At 44.6% G+C, this 16,986-nt stretch overlaps 1 protein-coding gene across 2 annotated transcripts in view; it reads right to left on the reverse strand.

The window, feature by feature from the left end:
- SART3 (spliceosome associated factor 3, U4/U6 recycling protein) overlaps window positions 1-16,986 on the reverse strand; it is a 61,713-nt gene that overhangs the window by 22,756 nt on the left and 21,971 nt on the right. For both annotated transcript variants that reach the window (XM_073672308.1, XM_073672299.1), the window contains exons 6-12: window positions 16,087-16,211; window positions 14,630-14,785; window positions 14,357-14,495; window positions 13,611-13,718; window positions 12,773-12,850; window positions 3,532-3,590; window positions 1,037-1,146 (exon numbers count right to left, since the gene is read on the reverse strand). In XM_073672308.1, coding sequence (XP_073528409.1) covers window positions 1,037-1,146; window positions 3,532-3,590; window positions 12,773-12,850; window positions 13,611-13,718; window positions 14,357-14,495; window positions 14,630-14,785; window positions 16,087-16,211 — 775 coding nt within the window. The remainder of the gene's footprint in view (window positions 1-1,036; window positions 1,147-3,531; window positions 3,591-12,772; window positions 12,851-13,610; window positions 13,719-14,356; window positions 14,496-14,629; window positions 14,786-16,086; window positions 16,212-16,986) is intronic.

The raw sequence follows: 16,986 nt of genomic DNA on the forward strand, positions 1-16,986 counted from the left end.
ACACTTGCCAGTTTCTTTGGCAGATTGTAGTTCCAGGGCGGCTATTGTGTGTCAGCGGGGGTGACCGAGATGAGAGCGAAGTAGTTGTGGTGCTATAGAAAGCAGTAGATGCTGTCACCAATGTACAAAAAGAGTTATCAGTTTACAGCCGTTTTCTGTCTATTATATGTAATGCCTTGCCTTACCTGTATTATTTATTTATTTGCTTATTGCTTAGCTTTAATTTTGGGTTTCTTATGGTCTCATGATACAATATTTTCAGTTTAATGGTTGTCTTAAAATAAACTATATAGGGGAACTAATGTTTGGTCATGCAACTATTTCCAAAATATCTGTTTATGGTCAAGCAATGAGCATATTGGATTAGAAATGCAGTAACAAGACTGAAGTTATGATACTAACAAGGTAAAAAAAAATTAGCTAGGGAGAATTGTTTTATGGCTGTAGCACAGGTTGTATTTTACAGTAAAGTGGCTTTCATTATGAAGTTAGATAGAAGAGCATTCAATGCACGGATAACATAGCAGACAGGTACGCTGTGTTCTCATTTATTACATACCACAGGGTAGAATGAAACTGAACAGAAAGAAGGGTTGAAAACTACAGTAAAGGAATAATATGTAGTGCAAATCTAATAGCCTCCCAATGACTGCCAGCTGATGGAAAGAGACTGTCAAGTCATTGATACTAATGACCCATCTAAGGGATATGAGACTGGCGGAAATCCAACACTTAGCACCCCCTCGATCAACTGTTCTCCCCAATGTAAACAATGAAAAGGGCAGAACTACAGAGCTCCGCGTAAATGTGTGTAGTGGCCACTACTGGGTAGCACAGATAGTTCATCGGTAGGGGTGCAGGGTGTTGAACCTCATGGTCTCATAATGATTGACCAATTGATGACCTAAGTCCTGGTCATCAATATATCACCACAAAACCTATCCAATCCAGGAGTTCCCAAGTATAATATCAGCCAGTAATGTTAAATACTGAAGAAGAAAAAAAGTCACTGAATAGTTCAGACAGTCGTTCTTACCTTTCTAGGTTGTAATACTCCAGCCACATATTGGCAAACTTGGAATTGCCTCTTGTCATGATGCTATCCCAGAGCTCCCTAGCTTTCTGCATGTTATTGCAGTGTCGAGCCTGAAGAGTGAGGTGGAGAGGAAATTAATAAAATAGATATATTGTGTAATTCAATTCCAATCAGATTTATCCAGAATTAGCCGATTATTCTACAACAGAATTCAATACTGTGAAGTGTGTTACCAGTGGGCCAAAAACACCATCAGAAAAATTGACAAAGCTTTTTGTCAGAAGAACTAAATATGTTGCTATTAGACAGAGGTCTCTGAGAATGAACTAGGCTTGCAGAGCAAAACTTGTCCTGCACCATCTGCATCTATACATCGTGTTGTACTTTATGATCTCAAAGTCTAGGAATGGAAGGCTTTACAGAGACAACCAATAATGACTATGTTTCTCATTGGAGTGAGCTTGATAGTGTGAACAGTACAGCAGTCGCAGTTTTATTATTATTATAAGGTTTCCTTCCTACAGTCCACTCTGTGCAGCAAGGAGTGCCACTCTGGGTGACAAGATATATAGAATATAGGAGTAAAGAGCACCAGATGAACAAAATTAATGTCACTTCCTTGCATACTTCATTCAGTATTCTAGAAAATACACATTAGTTCATGTATAATTATTATTTGGTCTCCGTATATCTATCACACATGTGAAATTTATTTATATATATATATATATATATATATATATATATATATATATATATATATATATATACACACACACACACACACACACACACACACACACACACACAGTGGCTTGCGAAAGTATTCACCCCCTTTGGCATTTTTCGTGTTTTGCTACCTCATGAACTGAAATTTCCCTTTTTTTTTTTTTTGAGGGTTTGCATCAGTTCATGTAAAGAACATGCCTACAACAGTGAACATTTGGTTTTCTTTTTTTTATGAATCAAAAACAAATAGGACAAAATAACGGAAAACTTCAGTGCGCATAACTATTCCCCCCACCCCCAAAGTCAGTACTTAGTAGAGCCTCATTTTACAGCAATTACAGCTGCAAGTCGCTTTGGATAAATCTCTATGAGCTTTCCAGATCTTGCACTGGATTCCTCTGGTGAACAGCAATCTTCAAGTCTGACCACATATTCTCAATTGGATTTAGTTCTGGGCTTTAACTAGGCCACTCCAAAACATTTATACATTTCCCCCTAAACCACTCAAATGTTACTTTAGCAGTATGCTTTGGGTCATGGTCTTGTGAGAAGGCGAACCTCCAACCCAGTCTCAAATCACTGACAGACTGAAACAGTTTTTGCTCAAGATTATCGCTGTATTTCACACCATTCATCTTCCCCTTGACCATTTTCCCTGTCCCTGCTGCCAATCTTGGGGTGATGAGCTGTGTTGGTTTGGCGCCAGACACAGCATATACCTTGGTGGCCAAAAAGTTCAATTTTGGTCTCATGTGATCACAGTACCTTCCTTCATACATTTGGGGAGTCTCCCCATGTCTTTTGGCAAACTCAAAATGAGCCTTACAATTTGTGTGTGTAAGTAAAGGCTTTTTCTGCCCACTCTTCCACAAAGGCCACCTCTATGGAGTGTACGGCTTATTGTGGTCGTATGGACAGATACTCCAGTCTCTGCTTGGGAACTCTGCAGCTCCTTCAAGGTCACCTTTGGTCTTTGTGCTGCCTCTCTGATTAATGCCCTCCTTGCCCGGGCTGAGAGTTTTGGTTGGCGGCTCTCTCTTGGCAGGTTTGTACTATGTTCTTTCCATTTGATAATGAATTTGATGGTTTGATTGGAGATCTCCTTGGTCTTCATGGTGTTGTTTGGTTAGTGGTGCAGCCTCTGTGGCCTTTCAGAAAAGTTGTGTATATACTGACAGACCATATGACACTTAGATTGCACACAGGTGGACTTCCCTTCACTAAGCATGTGACTTATGAAGGTAATTGCTTGCACCAGAAATTTTGAGGGACTTCATTGCAATAGGAGTGAATACATATGAACATGCCAATTTGTAGTTATTTGATCCCATAAATTTAATTTAGGTCTATATTTTTCTCACTTTACTAACTTAGACTATTTAGTGCTGATGTATCACACACAAATTGGATAGCAAAAATATTTAAACACAATTTGTAGTATAACAAAATAGGTAAAAAGCCAAGGGGTGAGCTATTTGTACCCATAGTTCCTGAACGTACATTAAATCGGTGAGTGGTAGCAAAGGAAAAATTGTAGCTGGCGAAGAGTGTTTCATAATAATCAATCAATATTTAACAAGAAGTTGTGTATGTCATCCATCCACATCTCCGGCTGTGACGGCAACTGAACAGGAACTTCCCAATATGATACTGCATCTAGCAGACATATATAGGAGTGGAATCATAGCCGCAGACATTGGATAAACTGTAGTCAGCTCTTTAATGTGCATTTACCATAAATGTATCACAGGTATTAAAGATCTTACCTCTATTCTAGCCCAGTTCTGCATTATGCTACAAGAGGGATCTCCGCTTTCACTAAACCCTGTGAAGATTGCAGAAACATTCAATAGAACAGACACTTTTGGCATACCTTACTATCACACACTATATATAGACATGCATAAGCATAAAGAAATATTTCAATCTACATAAACTGCCACCTAGGAGTATACAGTCCTGCTCATCGTTATTGGCACCCATGAAGTACATAATGTGGAATATCCCCTGAAAAAGTGAAACAGTTTTTTGTATAGAGATTCGTGTTCAATACAAAAGAGCAAATTATAAACAATAATTTAAAAACAAAAAACAATGGGAGGGAAAATAGAAAAACCTAAAGCTTGCTGTGTCACTGGTATTGGCACCCTTTACATTAATTTAGTATGGAAACCCATTTTGACTCACATAAGAGATTCTCCTGTGAGTAATTGTCGGTGCCCATGTGACATGAATTAGCCAATGAATGATGACTTCACTGTTTTAAAAAGCCACATGGTAGACCCTGTTCCTTTGCCACAATGGTGAAGACAAAGAAGCTGTCTGAGGACATCAGGACTGCTATTAGCAAACACAAGACTTCCAAAGGGTAAAGGCCATCTCCAAAGACCTTGGTATCCCAGTTTCAACAGTGCACAATGTTATAAAGAAGTTTTCCAAACATGGAACTGTCAAGAACCTCCCTAGACGTGGTGGAAAGAGGAAAATTGACAAGAGATGTTTTTCGAAGGTTGTTGCGAATGGTGGAAAAAACACCACATCAAACATCCAAAGACTTGAAGGCCAACCTGGAATAGTCTGGAGTCATGGTTTCAACAAGTACCATATGCTGCACACTAAACCAAGCAGAGCTTTATGGGTTGAAGGCCAAGGAAGAAACCATTGCTGAAGAAAAGACATAAAAAGGAACGACTAATCTTTGCCAAAGAGTACCTTGACAAACCAAAATCCTTATGGGAAAATGTTCTGTGGACAGATGAAACAAAAATAGAGCTTTTTGGCAATGCAAAGCAATAGTTTGTTTACAGACAGAACAATGAAGCTTATAAGGAAAAAACACCCTACCAATAGTTAAGCATGGTGGAAGATCCATAATGCTGTGGGGTTGCTTTGCTGCGTCTAGTACTGGAGGCCTTAACTGTATCACAGGAACCATGAAATCAGAGAATTATCAAGAGATTTTAGAGTGAAATGTCCTACCCATTGCAAGAAAACTTGGTTTGAGTCGAAGATCATGGGTCCTCCAGCAAGACAATGACCCAAAGCACACAACCAAAAGTACACAGGAATGGTTGAAAAAAAAAAAAAAAATAGACTGTTTTAAAATGGCCAGCAATGAGTCCTGACCTCAATCCCATTGAACAAACTGCAAAGGAAGAGTGGGAGAAAATTCCAGCTGAGAAGTGCAAGAAGCTTATAGATGGCTACAAGAAATGTTTAGAGGCTGTCATCAATGCCAAAGGGTGTGCAACCAAGTATTAATTAGGGGTGCCTTTATTGCTGCACATGCTGTTTATTCTTTTTCTTTAAACTGGCAACATGGAAGTTGAAAAACAATGTTTTATTGTTGTATTACTTTGGACCATTAACTTAAAAAATCCTGAGGCTATAACTGTGGTACATTTCCATTTATTTCTGAAGATATGGTACAGTCTATGAAAAAAATGAAGAGGTGTCAATAATGGTGAGCAGCATTGTAGTTGGTTAGTGCACCATGTGGATGGCACTGAAGAAGATAACTGAGAGCAGTACCACAAACATGGGTGCGGTCATGTAGCGGAGGGAAGATCAGGAGAGAACCGTGAATAGAAAAAAAAACATAGAAAATGTCATAATTAATAAAAATCCTTTTATTAGTAAATCTAATTTGTTTGGTCTAGAAAGGTAAATTGCCATATACCATTAAAATAAGCTATTTTGTTACAATGATAGAAATCTGTCCTAAAATATTAATAAATGAGTTGCCATGAGCATGTGCAGCAAGATGCTCTGCTGATGTAATCAAGAGGTAACTTGACTGTACATGGTACAGGTTGTCTCCAGGTAGCAGTAGCTATTCAGCGTTATACCAGATAAACCGAGAAAACAGCAGTGTGAGAAGCCTCTTCTTACCTCATCATGCCTGGTATCTCCAATATTACATCAGAGAGACAGGGTGGACATCAGTGTGAGCAGCCTCTGCTTTCCTCATCACCCAGGTATATCCATTATTAGATCAGAAAGACATGGTGGACAGCAGTGGGAGCGGCTGCTTCTTACCTCAGCACCACTGATATCTCCAGTATTAAATTAGAAAGACAGGGTGGACAGTAGTATAAGCAACATCTTCTTACCTTAGCACCCCAGGTATATCCAGTATCAGATCAGAAAATCAGGGTGGACAGCAGTGTGAGCAGCTTCTTCTTACCTCAACACCTCTGTTATCTCCAATAATGGAGTACATCTCAATACACATGAAGGAAAGGGACAAAGCTTTCTACTGCACATGCTCATAGGCAGCTGTCCTATCAACATTCTAGGATTTGTTTCTGTCAGTGTAACAAGACGGAGCATTTCAATCCTAGTGATTTCTTCTATAGACAAAACAAGCATGATTTGCTAGTTAAAAGTTATCTAGGAATGAATTTATAATTACATTTTCTTTCTTTATCTCCTTCTATTCAAGCAGAATTTTCCAAGCCAGAATAAAAGAGAATTACTAAATGTGTACTGTGCATGTGACATCAAATATTTTGGAATACTTGAATGATATTTTATATAAATTTGCATTTTCTGGTGACTACGAATTAAGGTTTTGCTCACTAGTGTTATTGAGAAAGCCATGTCGCTGTTATGGATCCACTGTATGATGAATCCAAGTGTCAACATAAATGACATAATGGGGTTTGTCAAGGTTTCAATCATTTTCTTAATCATGTTTCTATCATGTAGCACAGTATGAAAGGTTAAAGGCAACATAAAAAGACTCTAATATACTAAATTAACGGGGCTGTCCCCTACTCCGACAAATCCTTCTTAAAGAGGGATTTTTGGTACTCACCGTAAAATCTATTTCTTGGAGCATTCATTGGGGGACACAGGACCATGGGTGTATGCTGCTGTCGCTAGGAGGTTGACACTAGGCAAAAAAAGGAAAATAGCTCCTCCTCCGCAGTATGCACCCGCCTACAGGCACCAAGCTCACCAGTTAGTGGCTAGAGCAGTAGGAGAAGCATAAAATAACAAACTATGCAATGCCCAACGGGGCGCAACCGTGAAAACTAAATGAGATGCCCAACAGAGCCAACTGGACATATGTCCAAAAACAGGGAGGGTGCTGTGTCCCCCAATGAAGGCTCCAAGAAAGAGATTTTACGGTGAGTACCAAAAATCCCTCTTTCTCTATCGCTTCATTGGGGGACACAGGACCATGGGACGTCCAAAAGCAGTCCCTTGGGTGGGAGAACAGAAGATAGTCACAGACTAGGTCAGACTGCGGCAACTGCCGCCTGCAGGATCTTCCGTCCAAGACTGGCATCAGCCGAAGAATAAGTGTGGACCTTGTAAAACCTTGAAAAGGTGTGAAGAGAAGACCACGTTGCGGCCTTACAGATTTGAGAGGCCGAAGCCTGATGGCGGACCGCCCAAGAGGCCCCCCACCGCCCTGGTGGAGTGAGCCCTTACTCCGGGAGGGTGAGGTTTGCCCGAGATGCGATGTGCCTCCAAGATGGTCGAACGTATCCAACGGGCGATGGTTGACTTGGAAGCAAGGAGACCCTTGCGATGCCCCTCAGGGATGACAAAAAGGGCATCAGAGCGCCGAAGGGAGGCCGTTCTAGAAAGGTACACACGTAGAGCTCTGACCAGGTCCAGTTTGTGCAGGGACTTCTCCCGTGGATGCACTGGAGCAGGGCAAAAGGAAGGCAAAACGATGTCCTCATTAATATGAAAAGCGGAAACCACCTTTGGCAAAAAGGAAGGCACTGGCCTGAGCACTACTTTGTCCTGATGGAATACCAAGTTCTGCGACCCTTCTAATAGCGGTAACAGCCACCAGAAAAGCCACCTTCCAGGAAAGGAGAGAGGCTGGAATGTCCTGAATGGGTTCAAACGGAGGCTGTTGTAGGACGTTTAGGACCATATTAAGGTACCATGGTTCCACTGGAGGACGATAGGGGGAAGCCAGGTGGGCCACCCCTTGTAGAAACGTCCTGACCTGAGGACGGCTAGCTAAGTGACGTTGGAATAGAATGGACAAGGTCTAAACTTGGCCCTTGAGAGTGCTGAGAGAGTCCAGACTGAAGAAAAGCCAAAATGACTGGCAAAGAAAAGGACATAGGAGTCAGCTGATCCTGTTCGCAGTGACGAAAAAAGGCTCTCCAAGTTCTGTGGTATATGCGCGAGGTAGCGGGTTTTCTGGCGTTAATTAAGGTCTGAATGACATTTTCAGTAAAGCCCGCCGTCTTCAACACCGCGGCCTCAACGGCCATACCATTAAATTCAGAGAACGAGAACTCGGATGAAGAATAGGACCCTGATAGAGGAGGTCCGGACGGTCTGGTAGTCTCCAGGGGGAGTCGACAAGCAGATTTACCAGATCTGCGTACCAGAAACGTCTGGGCCAATCTGGGGCTATTAGGAGAACTGGTACTCCCTCTGTCTTGACCTTTTTGATGACTCGAGGGATCAAAGGTAGAGGTGGAAAGAGATAGGACAGTTGGAACTGTGACCATGATATGACTAGCGCGTCCTGGGTGATTGCTAGCGGATTGCGGGACCGAGCTACAAAGGACGGAACCTTGTGGTTTAACCGGGACGCCATGAGGTTGACGTCCGGCGTGCCCCACCGTAAGCAGATTTGGTGAAACACCTCGGGATGGAGAGACCATTCTCCTGAGGCGAGGCCCTGCCGACTGAGGAAGTCGGCCGCCCAGTTGTCGACCCCTGGAATGTGGACTGCTGAGATTGCTGGGACCGTCTTCTCGGCCCAAAGTAGCACTCTTGCCACCTCTTTTAAAACGGGCTTGCTGCGCGTTCCTCCCTGATGGTTTATGTATGCCACGGCCGTGGCATTGTCCGATTGTACACAGACTGGGAACCCTGCCAGGATCTTCTGCCAGTGACGCAACGCCAGGTAAATCGCCCTGATCTCCCGAATGTTGATGGGAAGGGAGACTTCGTGGGGACTCCACCGGCCCTGGACCGTGTGTTTGTAGAAAAACTGCTCCCCAACCAATGAGACTGGCATCGGTCGTGACCACCTGCCAGCGAAGCGGAAGGAATGATCTCCCGGGTCTGAAGGAAGAAGGGCGGGACCACCAGGTTATCGACCATCTTACTTGATGAGGTAACCTGATGCTTCGATCTAGAGATGACGGATTCTTGTCCCAAGCTGAGAGAAGGGCTAGTTGAAGAGACCGGGTATGGAACTGGGCAAACGGAACTGCCTCCATGGCTGCTACCATCTTTCCCAGGACACTCATGCATAGGCGAAGGGAGTGTGGACTTGGGTCGGAGAGGATGTGGATTCCTTGTCGTAGAGAGTTTATGTTTTCCCTCGGAAGAAGGACCCGGGCACGGGTCGTGTCGAACTGCATCCCTAGGAAGGTTAAGCGTTGGGATGGGACCAGGGAGGATTTGTCTGTGTTGATCAGCCAGCCTAACCGGGAGAGTGTGTTCAAGGTGATCTGGAGACTGTGGAGACAGTCCCTGAACATGGGGCCTTTGATTAACAGGTCGTCGAGGTAGGGGATGATTACAATTCCCCTTGTTCGAAGAATGGCCATAACTGTCGCCATCACCTTCGTGAAAACCCTCGGGGCTGTGGCGAGGCCGAAGGGGAGGGCAGTGAACTGGTAATGTGCATTCCTGAAGGAAAAGCGAAGGAACTTCTGATGTGACGCGCAGATTGGGATGTGAAGGTACGCATCCTGAATGTCCACTGAACATAGATATTCCCCGGCCTCCATCGAGGCGATTACCGACCTGAGGGACTCCATCCTGAACTGTCGGATGCGTACATGTCGGTTTAGGTGTTTGAGGTCCAGAATCGGATGCAGTCAGCCGTCCTTTTTTGAGACTACGAAGAGATTTGAGTAAAAAACGGAAAACCTTTCCTGAACGGGAACCGGGACTATGACTCCTGAGCGCAGAAGGGAGGTGATGGCTTGAAGGAAACCGGGAAGCAGAGATGGTTGTGGGGGGCGGGACCTGAGAAAACGTGATCGTGGGCTGGAGTCGAACTCGATTTTGTAGCAGGAAGTCACAATTTCTTTGACCCAGGCATCTTCTATTGCCAGGAGCCAAGAATCTGTGAACAGAAGGAGACAGCAGCCCACCCTGGGAGAAGTCCCAGGTGGGAGTGACCCGTCATGTTGAGGAAAACCTGTTGGATCGAGATCGTGATCCAGAGGACTTGGAGGAGCGACTCTTTGGGCGCCAGTTAGGCGTGGGCCTAAAGGAGGGCTTACGACTGTCCCGCTGTGCTGGAGTACGGTCCTGTTGAGAGGAGGGGTTCGGTTGAGCGAACTGACGAAAGGACCGGAACTGAAGGGGGCGTCTCCTAGGAAAAGGGCGTTTGGGTCTGGGCTGGGGGAGAGAGGTGCTCTTACCCCCAGTAGCATCGGAGATGATCTGATCTAGCTTGGATCCAAACAGCCTGGAACCTTGAAAAGGAAGATTAGTTAGAGATCTTTTGGAAGCCGGGTCGGCGTTCCAGGCTTTAAGCCAAAGAATTCTACGTAAGGCAACGAGATTACTGGAAACCCGGGTTGAGCATGCAGCGGAGTCGAGGGACGCCGTAAGTAGATATTTTCCAGCGTGGCCGATTTGATCAGCTAAGTCGGCCAGATCGTCCGGGGAGGCCCCTGCTAGGATGCCCTGTCTGAGCTGTTTGGCCCACGCGGACACCGCTTTTGATACCCAAGTTGAGGCGAAGGAAGGGCAAAGGGAGGTGCCCGCGGCCTCAAAGGCTGACTTAGTGAGAGCCTCAACCTGTCTATCCGTGGTATCCTTAAGGGAGGAACCATCCGGAAGAGACAGTATAGTCTTGGCGGAAAGGCGAGAGACGGGAGGGTCCACAGATGGGGACTCCGTCCACTTGCTGACAAGGTCCTGGTTAAAGGGGTATAAGACGTTTAACTGTTTCTTTCCTGTAAAGCACTTTTCTGGATGCTCCCACTGCTTTTGAAAAACACTGTCAAATTCTGCATGGTTAGAAAAAGTGCGTGCAGGACGCTTAATCTTTTTGAAGGAAACTGAGTAGTCCCGGGAAGGGCTCTCGTCTTCTGTAACATGCAGAGTCTGATTGACAGCCGTTATAAGGCTGTCTATCATGTCCTGGATCTTGGAATACTGGTCTGTATCGGAACCAGAGTCTGAATCTGAAGCAGAGTTAGATCCAGGGGCGACCTCCGGGGAAGAGGTGTGAGACGCAGGGAGCATCTTTGAGTCTGGAGAGCTGGAGGATGAGCTTGTGCGAGTCCGTTTCTGAGAACGTGCCGTCAGTCTACCCCTGTGAGGAGGGGGCAGGGGTGCCTGCGAATAGTCTGTGGGGACGTTCGGAGCGCTGGTGGCCGTGGATAACATAGGCAAACGTTCTGGTAAGCGTTCTAAGACCTGCACCAGAGATTGAGAAACCTTGGTGAGGTCAGAGACAGACTGACATAGCAACAGCCCACTCTGGAGGGGAGGGGGTTACCACGTCTTGAGCGGCGGGGGGATCTTGGGGTGCCAGCATGGCGGGAGGTTTGCAGGTCGAGCAGAAGGCCGTAGTGAGACCCGAGGGCCACTTAGTACCGCAAAGAGCACAGGCGTAGTATGTGACAATGTGAGAGGGACGGACTGAGAGCTCCCTGGGTTTGGGCATATGTGCCTGACCAGGGATACTGCCGAGGAGGGTGCTGTGGGCAGGGAAGGGTGGGGGTCGGTGTCAGGACAGAGCCCACCGGACACACACCCCCCCCCCGACGGAGAAAAGCGCGGCAGCTTTGCCGCGCATAATGAAGAAGAAGGAGGAAGTGGCCCAGGGAAGCGCAGTTAAGCGCCATGTTTGGTGAGGGGAGGGGTGAGGAAGGCAGGTAACGCCGGGGGACTGGTACCTACAGCTGAAAGACAGGGAAGTACCTGTCTTAGCGGGTCCGGGAATCGTCCCTTCCTTTCTCCTTCTGAGGATGGTCTCAGGATGCCTTCCTGGATAGGGAGGGATCCTAGCTTTTCCTCCTTCCCGCACTGTCCGGTCCTGGACAGTGCAGGAGACAGTGTCAACCCCAGAAAACTGGGGGAAGGTCACCCGCAGGGACCACCGTCTCCCTCCCAGGCCGCTCCGAGGAGGGGGCTGGCGTGGGGAACAGGCTAGGACTGGCCACCGAAATCACCCTGAGACACCCTAAGGTGACAGGGGATAAGTCCTGCCCAGCGGGTCCGAGAGTGGGCAATGTGGGGGTGGCCACATTGCTCTCTCGGTCGCTAGTGGGTTAACAGGGGAAGGAATGTGCTCTGTTAGCCTGAAGAGCTGTATCTGAAAGAGAAAAAACAAAGATTAATAAACACAACAGGGTTGGATCTGTGACGATCCAGGTCTACCTCCTACAGACACTAAGCTTAAACTGGTGAGCTTGGTGCCTGTAGGCGGGTGCATACTGCGGAGGAGGAGCTATTTTCCTTTTTTTGCCTAGTGTCAACCTCCTAGCGACAGCAGCATACACCCATGGTCCTGTGTCCCCCAATGAAGCGATAGAGAAATACTATATTCCTCAGTGTAAAATAAAAATATCGGATGCTCATCTCCTACACCTGTGCCATTCCAGCGATGTTGGCACCAGGGCTCCTGTGACACAGGCGGCAATGCTTGCATGGCATAACAATTCGCAGCCGCTAATGTACTGCAGTGCTCACACATCCTTCTAACATCTGATGTTTGCCCGAAGGAAGTGTGAAAGCAGCCCATTAGTGGCTGCTGATTGTTATGCCACATGAGCACTGAAGCCAATGTTATGGAAGACGTGGCCCAGACATCGCTGGAACAACACGGATGTGGCAGGGAAGGGGGGGGGGGGTATCTTATTTTTATTTCACACTGTGGAATATAGTATTAAAGAAAAGGAGACTGCCCAAGTAGTGGACAACCCTTTTAAGCATCCCAAGAGAAAGCAGTGTTTCACAGAAGTTGATTATATCTAGTCTATCTTCAGTTGGTTCTTAAGAAATGTAAAAAAAATATCATCAGCACACAGATCTACAAATACTTACTTTCTTCCACTTCTTGCTTAAGGTAGTCTAAGGCGCGAACAAATGCAGCTCTAAGCTCCTCGTGTTCTTTACTGGAATCTGAAAGGTAAATGCATCCGATTAGGAATACTGTGTACACAAATATACGATACTGTAATTTCCCTCGGGATCAATAAAGTGTATCACAGCAGCAGAACATAGACATGCATTACAACATAACAGTAGAATTTTGCAGGTATAATCTCATACCTGCATTATTACACATTATTATCACACACAATACAAATCACAGTTTGTGCAATGGTGCAGAGTTTATACAGTATCTTCCCATTTATATGGATCTATAAAGCTGGCCATACACGAGATAGATGTACGCTGAATGTCTGTTTGGCAGACCGCTATCTCTCCAGGCTCCCCCATACACATGAGCGCACAGCTCGATCGAGCACTTATATTTTCTAAGGGGAGAGAGAAGAAAACTGCTGCCATGAAAAAAATAAAAAGGATCAGGTGTTGAAATTCAAGCTGTCCGATCCTTCTCTCCTTGATCTGTCAGGGAAGATTCAGGAGGCCCCCAAACACATCAGAAAGTCATATGGTTCTGCCAAAATTAGCAGGTTTGGCCAATGTATCTATTGTATATGGGGGGGGACCTTTACTCTGGGCACTTTATCTGCAAATTAAACATATACTTTTGCTACCTTGAACCTCCAGACGTGCTGGACAGTTCTAAAATAGCCATAAGGAAGAAGATAAAGGGTGATAACGGAGAGCAAAACATTTCTGTCTGATTTGGTCAACTTTTATCTGTGCGATAATAAAGATCTAAGACCTACCAACAGGCTGAATATTTAGTTACCTTTTGTGAAGTCCACCCTTCGTCTGAGATAGTCCAAATATGACTGCCAAATGTCTACATAGTCTGTGGCTTGAATGAACCCGGCATTTAGAGCCTTCTCAAACGTTTCTATAGGCATAAACACAGAAAACATTAATAAAAAGGAAGAATGCACTAATACTAGAAATACAATGGCAAATATTTTATAACATAAGACCTAAATATCCATTAAGTTTAATGAGAAGTTCCTACTACTTACGGTTATATACTGTACTCACTGCACAGATTGGTTAGTTTATAGGAAATTTCCTGTCTGGAAAATACTGTATGAATGACAGATGCCAAGTTCTGGTCTTAAAGGCTTATTTCCATCTTGTAACAGAGCATACCGCTGGGATTATTTATTTTACTTACTTATATAATCGCCATTAATCCATAGCGCTTTACAAACATTATCGGCACTGTCCCCATTGGGGCTCACAATCTAGATTCCCTATCACTATGTCTTTGGAGTGCAGGAGGAAACCCACACGGGGAGAACACACAAACTCCTTGCAGATGTTGTCCTTGGTGGGATCCCAACCTAGGACCCCAGTGCGGCATTAACCTTTCTATAGGTGTTGTTTTTGGGACAATATTGCTAAATGTGCAGCATAATTTCTTACAAAATAAAACAAATACAAAAGAGATATTATTTATAACTGTAAAGACCAGCACGACACATCAAGTAATCAAAATGCTTTAGTCTGAATACAATGAAGACTTACCAGTTATGCATTTGTGACCAACACAATGTCTCTCTGAGGCAAGGATATAACTTTTCCACAGGCCTACAGTCCATGGGCAATTTCTAACAGCTCGATCATGTGCACCAAGCACAAGTTCCTTCATTTTTAGCTGCCTGTCCTAAGAGAACACATTAAGAAAACAGTGTTACTAAGTTCTTTTATTTCATGTCAGTTAGAAAGCTAATAGATGGATGACTAAATAACTAGATCATCCATAAAGCGGTAACATAGCCTTTCCAGCTCGGTACTCACAAGATACTGTGTATATCTGGCCCAAAGGTCTGGCACTAAGCAGTTGTCAGCCAAGGCACGCTCGAAAACAAGCTGGATACGAGCAGGGTCTCCTTCTTTCACTTCAAAGTCAATGTAGGCTTGGTATTCTGCCAGCTTTGGTGTTTCAGCAGCCAGCTAATGGGGCACAAGATGGAAAGTTACAGACACTATGGCACGAAAAGTCCCGATATTCTTAATAGTGGTGTACAGTATTAGCTTTTTGAAAAGGTAGTGTCTTTTTTTTCCCCCAACAGTCCTTTCATTCAGTTTCAATGTTGTAAGAATGCACAAAATTTGGGGAACACATGTTTTCTTCTACAGTTCACCAGTCATTCATACAAAAAAAAAATAGGGCTGGACATCATGCACCCAGCAAGTTCTGTATAGAGACAGGAGTGTACTATACAGCCATAAGCACTGTGTGCCTCAGCATGGAGCCCCCCAATGTTGGACCTATCCTGTTGTAAACTTCATCATGCTGATCCCCATTATGAACCATCTTACACTGCTGTAAACGTCAGCTTAGTGCCCCCTCATGTCAAACCATCTTACCCTGTTGTAAACCTCAGCTTAGTGCCCCCCATGTTGAACTATCTTAGCTTGCCGTAAACCTCAACATGGTGCCCATCTTACCTAGTCTGAAAGGGGTTGTCCACTACTAGGGTAACCCCTTCTCACTCTGAATATTTGCCCCTGTTAAAATAAAAACACCTATACTCGCCTCCCATGCCGATGCTGTTCCAGGGGTGTCGGCATTCACGTTCCAGGGCTCCCGTGTGGTTGTTATGACACATGAACCCTGCGCCCTATCAGCGCTGGCGTCACTGTCCCCGCCTTCGGACATAAAAGTAATCAAGGGGCAGTGAGAGGCCAGCCGCAGCTCTCACCTCCTGATGATTACTTACATGTCCAAAGGTGGGGACAGTGACGCCAGCGCTGATAGGGCGCAGGGTTCATGTGTCATAACAACCACACGGGAGCCCCGGGAACGTGAGTGCCAACACCGCTGGAACAGCACCGGCATGGGAGGCGAGTATAGGTGTTTTTATTTTAACAGGGGCAAATATTCAGAGTGAGAAGGGGTTGCATTAGTAGTGGAGAACCCCTTTAAGGAGATCATCTTCATAACAAAGGAACTGAAAATGGAGCATGGTCCAATATTTGTATTCTATCAGTTGGCATTATTCTGGATGGATCCACCAGAAATAAACCTTAGGAGGTAGAATAGGGCCTAGTATACCAATATGGGTGCAGTATTACATCTCTAATGGCTGGATGGATGGCTAATCAACTATGGATGTAGATATAATTCAATAATAAGTTAATATTCTTACATAATACACCGCATTGCACTCTGAACACTACTGACCACAAGCAGTTATTTTCTTATCTATTGTGTCAGCATATTAAGAAATATGGATGATTACAGCGCTCACCAGTCCCTCCTCATAAGGCTTGTACTTTTCCACTTGTTTTATCGCCTTCTTATAGTTCTGACTGAGAGATTCTGCAATGGGTTCTTCAGACCATTCTTCATACTCTGCATAAGTTGATGCCATATCTATCAAGGATGCAATAAAGCTCAATGTATAAGCACTTCATACATTTTACTCATCCCAGGCATTGCTTATATTGTGCCTTGCTGCATTATTGGGAAGTGGAATTGCTGATTGAATCTCACCACATTTTGGATAATTATACAAACTAAAAACTGGAGACTATTTGTGATCTGCCCAGTCACATAAAGCCACATAGTTTTTAGTTTTGCATTTTGCTCACCTTCAACCCTTTAACATTCAAAATCTTCAGGACCCCATACTCCCCATTCCCTTTATTCATCCATTCTAGATCTTGTCAATACCAGCACAATAGTGTCCATAACCCGTAATATGATGACCTTTATTCAGCAGATGGACAGAACTGTGGTGTAAAACTGCTGGAAAAGTCACAACATTTCTGTGCAACTCAAACCTCTGCAATAATATTGTGAGTTTTGGCTATTTTACCCCAGTCCTGGCCAATTCAGCCAAATTTTTGAGAAAAAAAAACTGCATAAGCAACAAAAGCAGCAGACTGGCATACATTTTTAACAGTGGCGCATGGCAGTTGAAAGATGTGTCAAATTCATGAAGAAGCGCATATTAATGGATTAGGTGTATCTCACTCCAGCGCTGCCTATATTAAAACTGGTGTACAAAAAGGAGATTTTTGTGTACTCACCATAAAATCTCTCTTTCTCTTAGCCTCTAATTGGGGGACACAGGATCATGGGTGTTATGCTGCTGTCCACTGGGAGGCGACACTATGCATGATCTGAAAAAGATTAACTGTGGCTC

Source organism: Phyllobates terribilis, unplaced genomic scaffold, assembly GCF_046119375.1.
Source record: "Phyllobates terribilis strain yellow unplaced genomic scaffold, ASM4611937v1 Scaffold_1__5_contigs__length_1240528914, whole genome shotgun sequence".
Lineage (NCBI taxonomy): Eukaryota > Metazoa > Chordata > Amphibia > Anura > Dendrobatidae > Phyllobates > Phyllobates terribilis.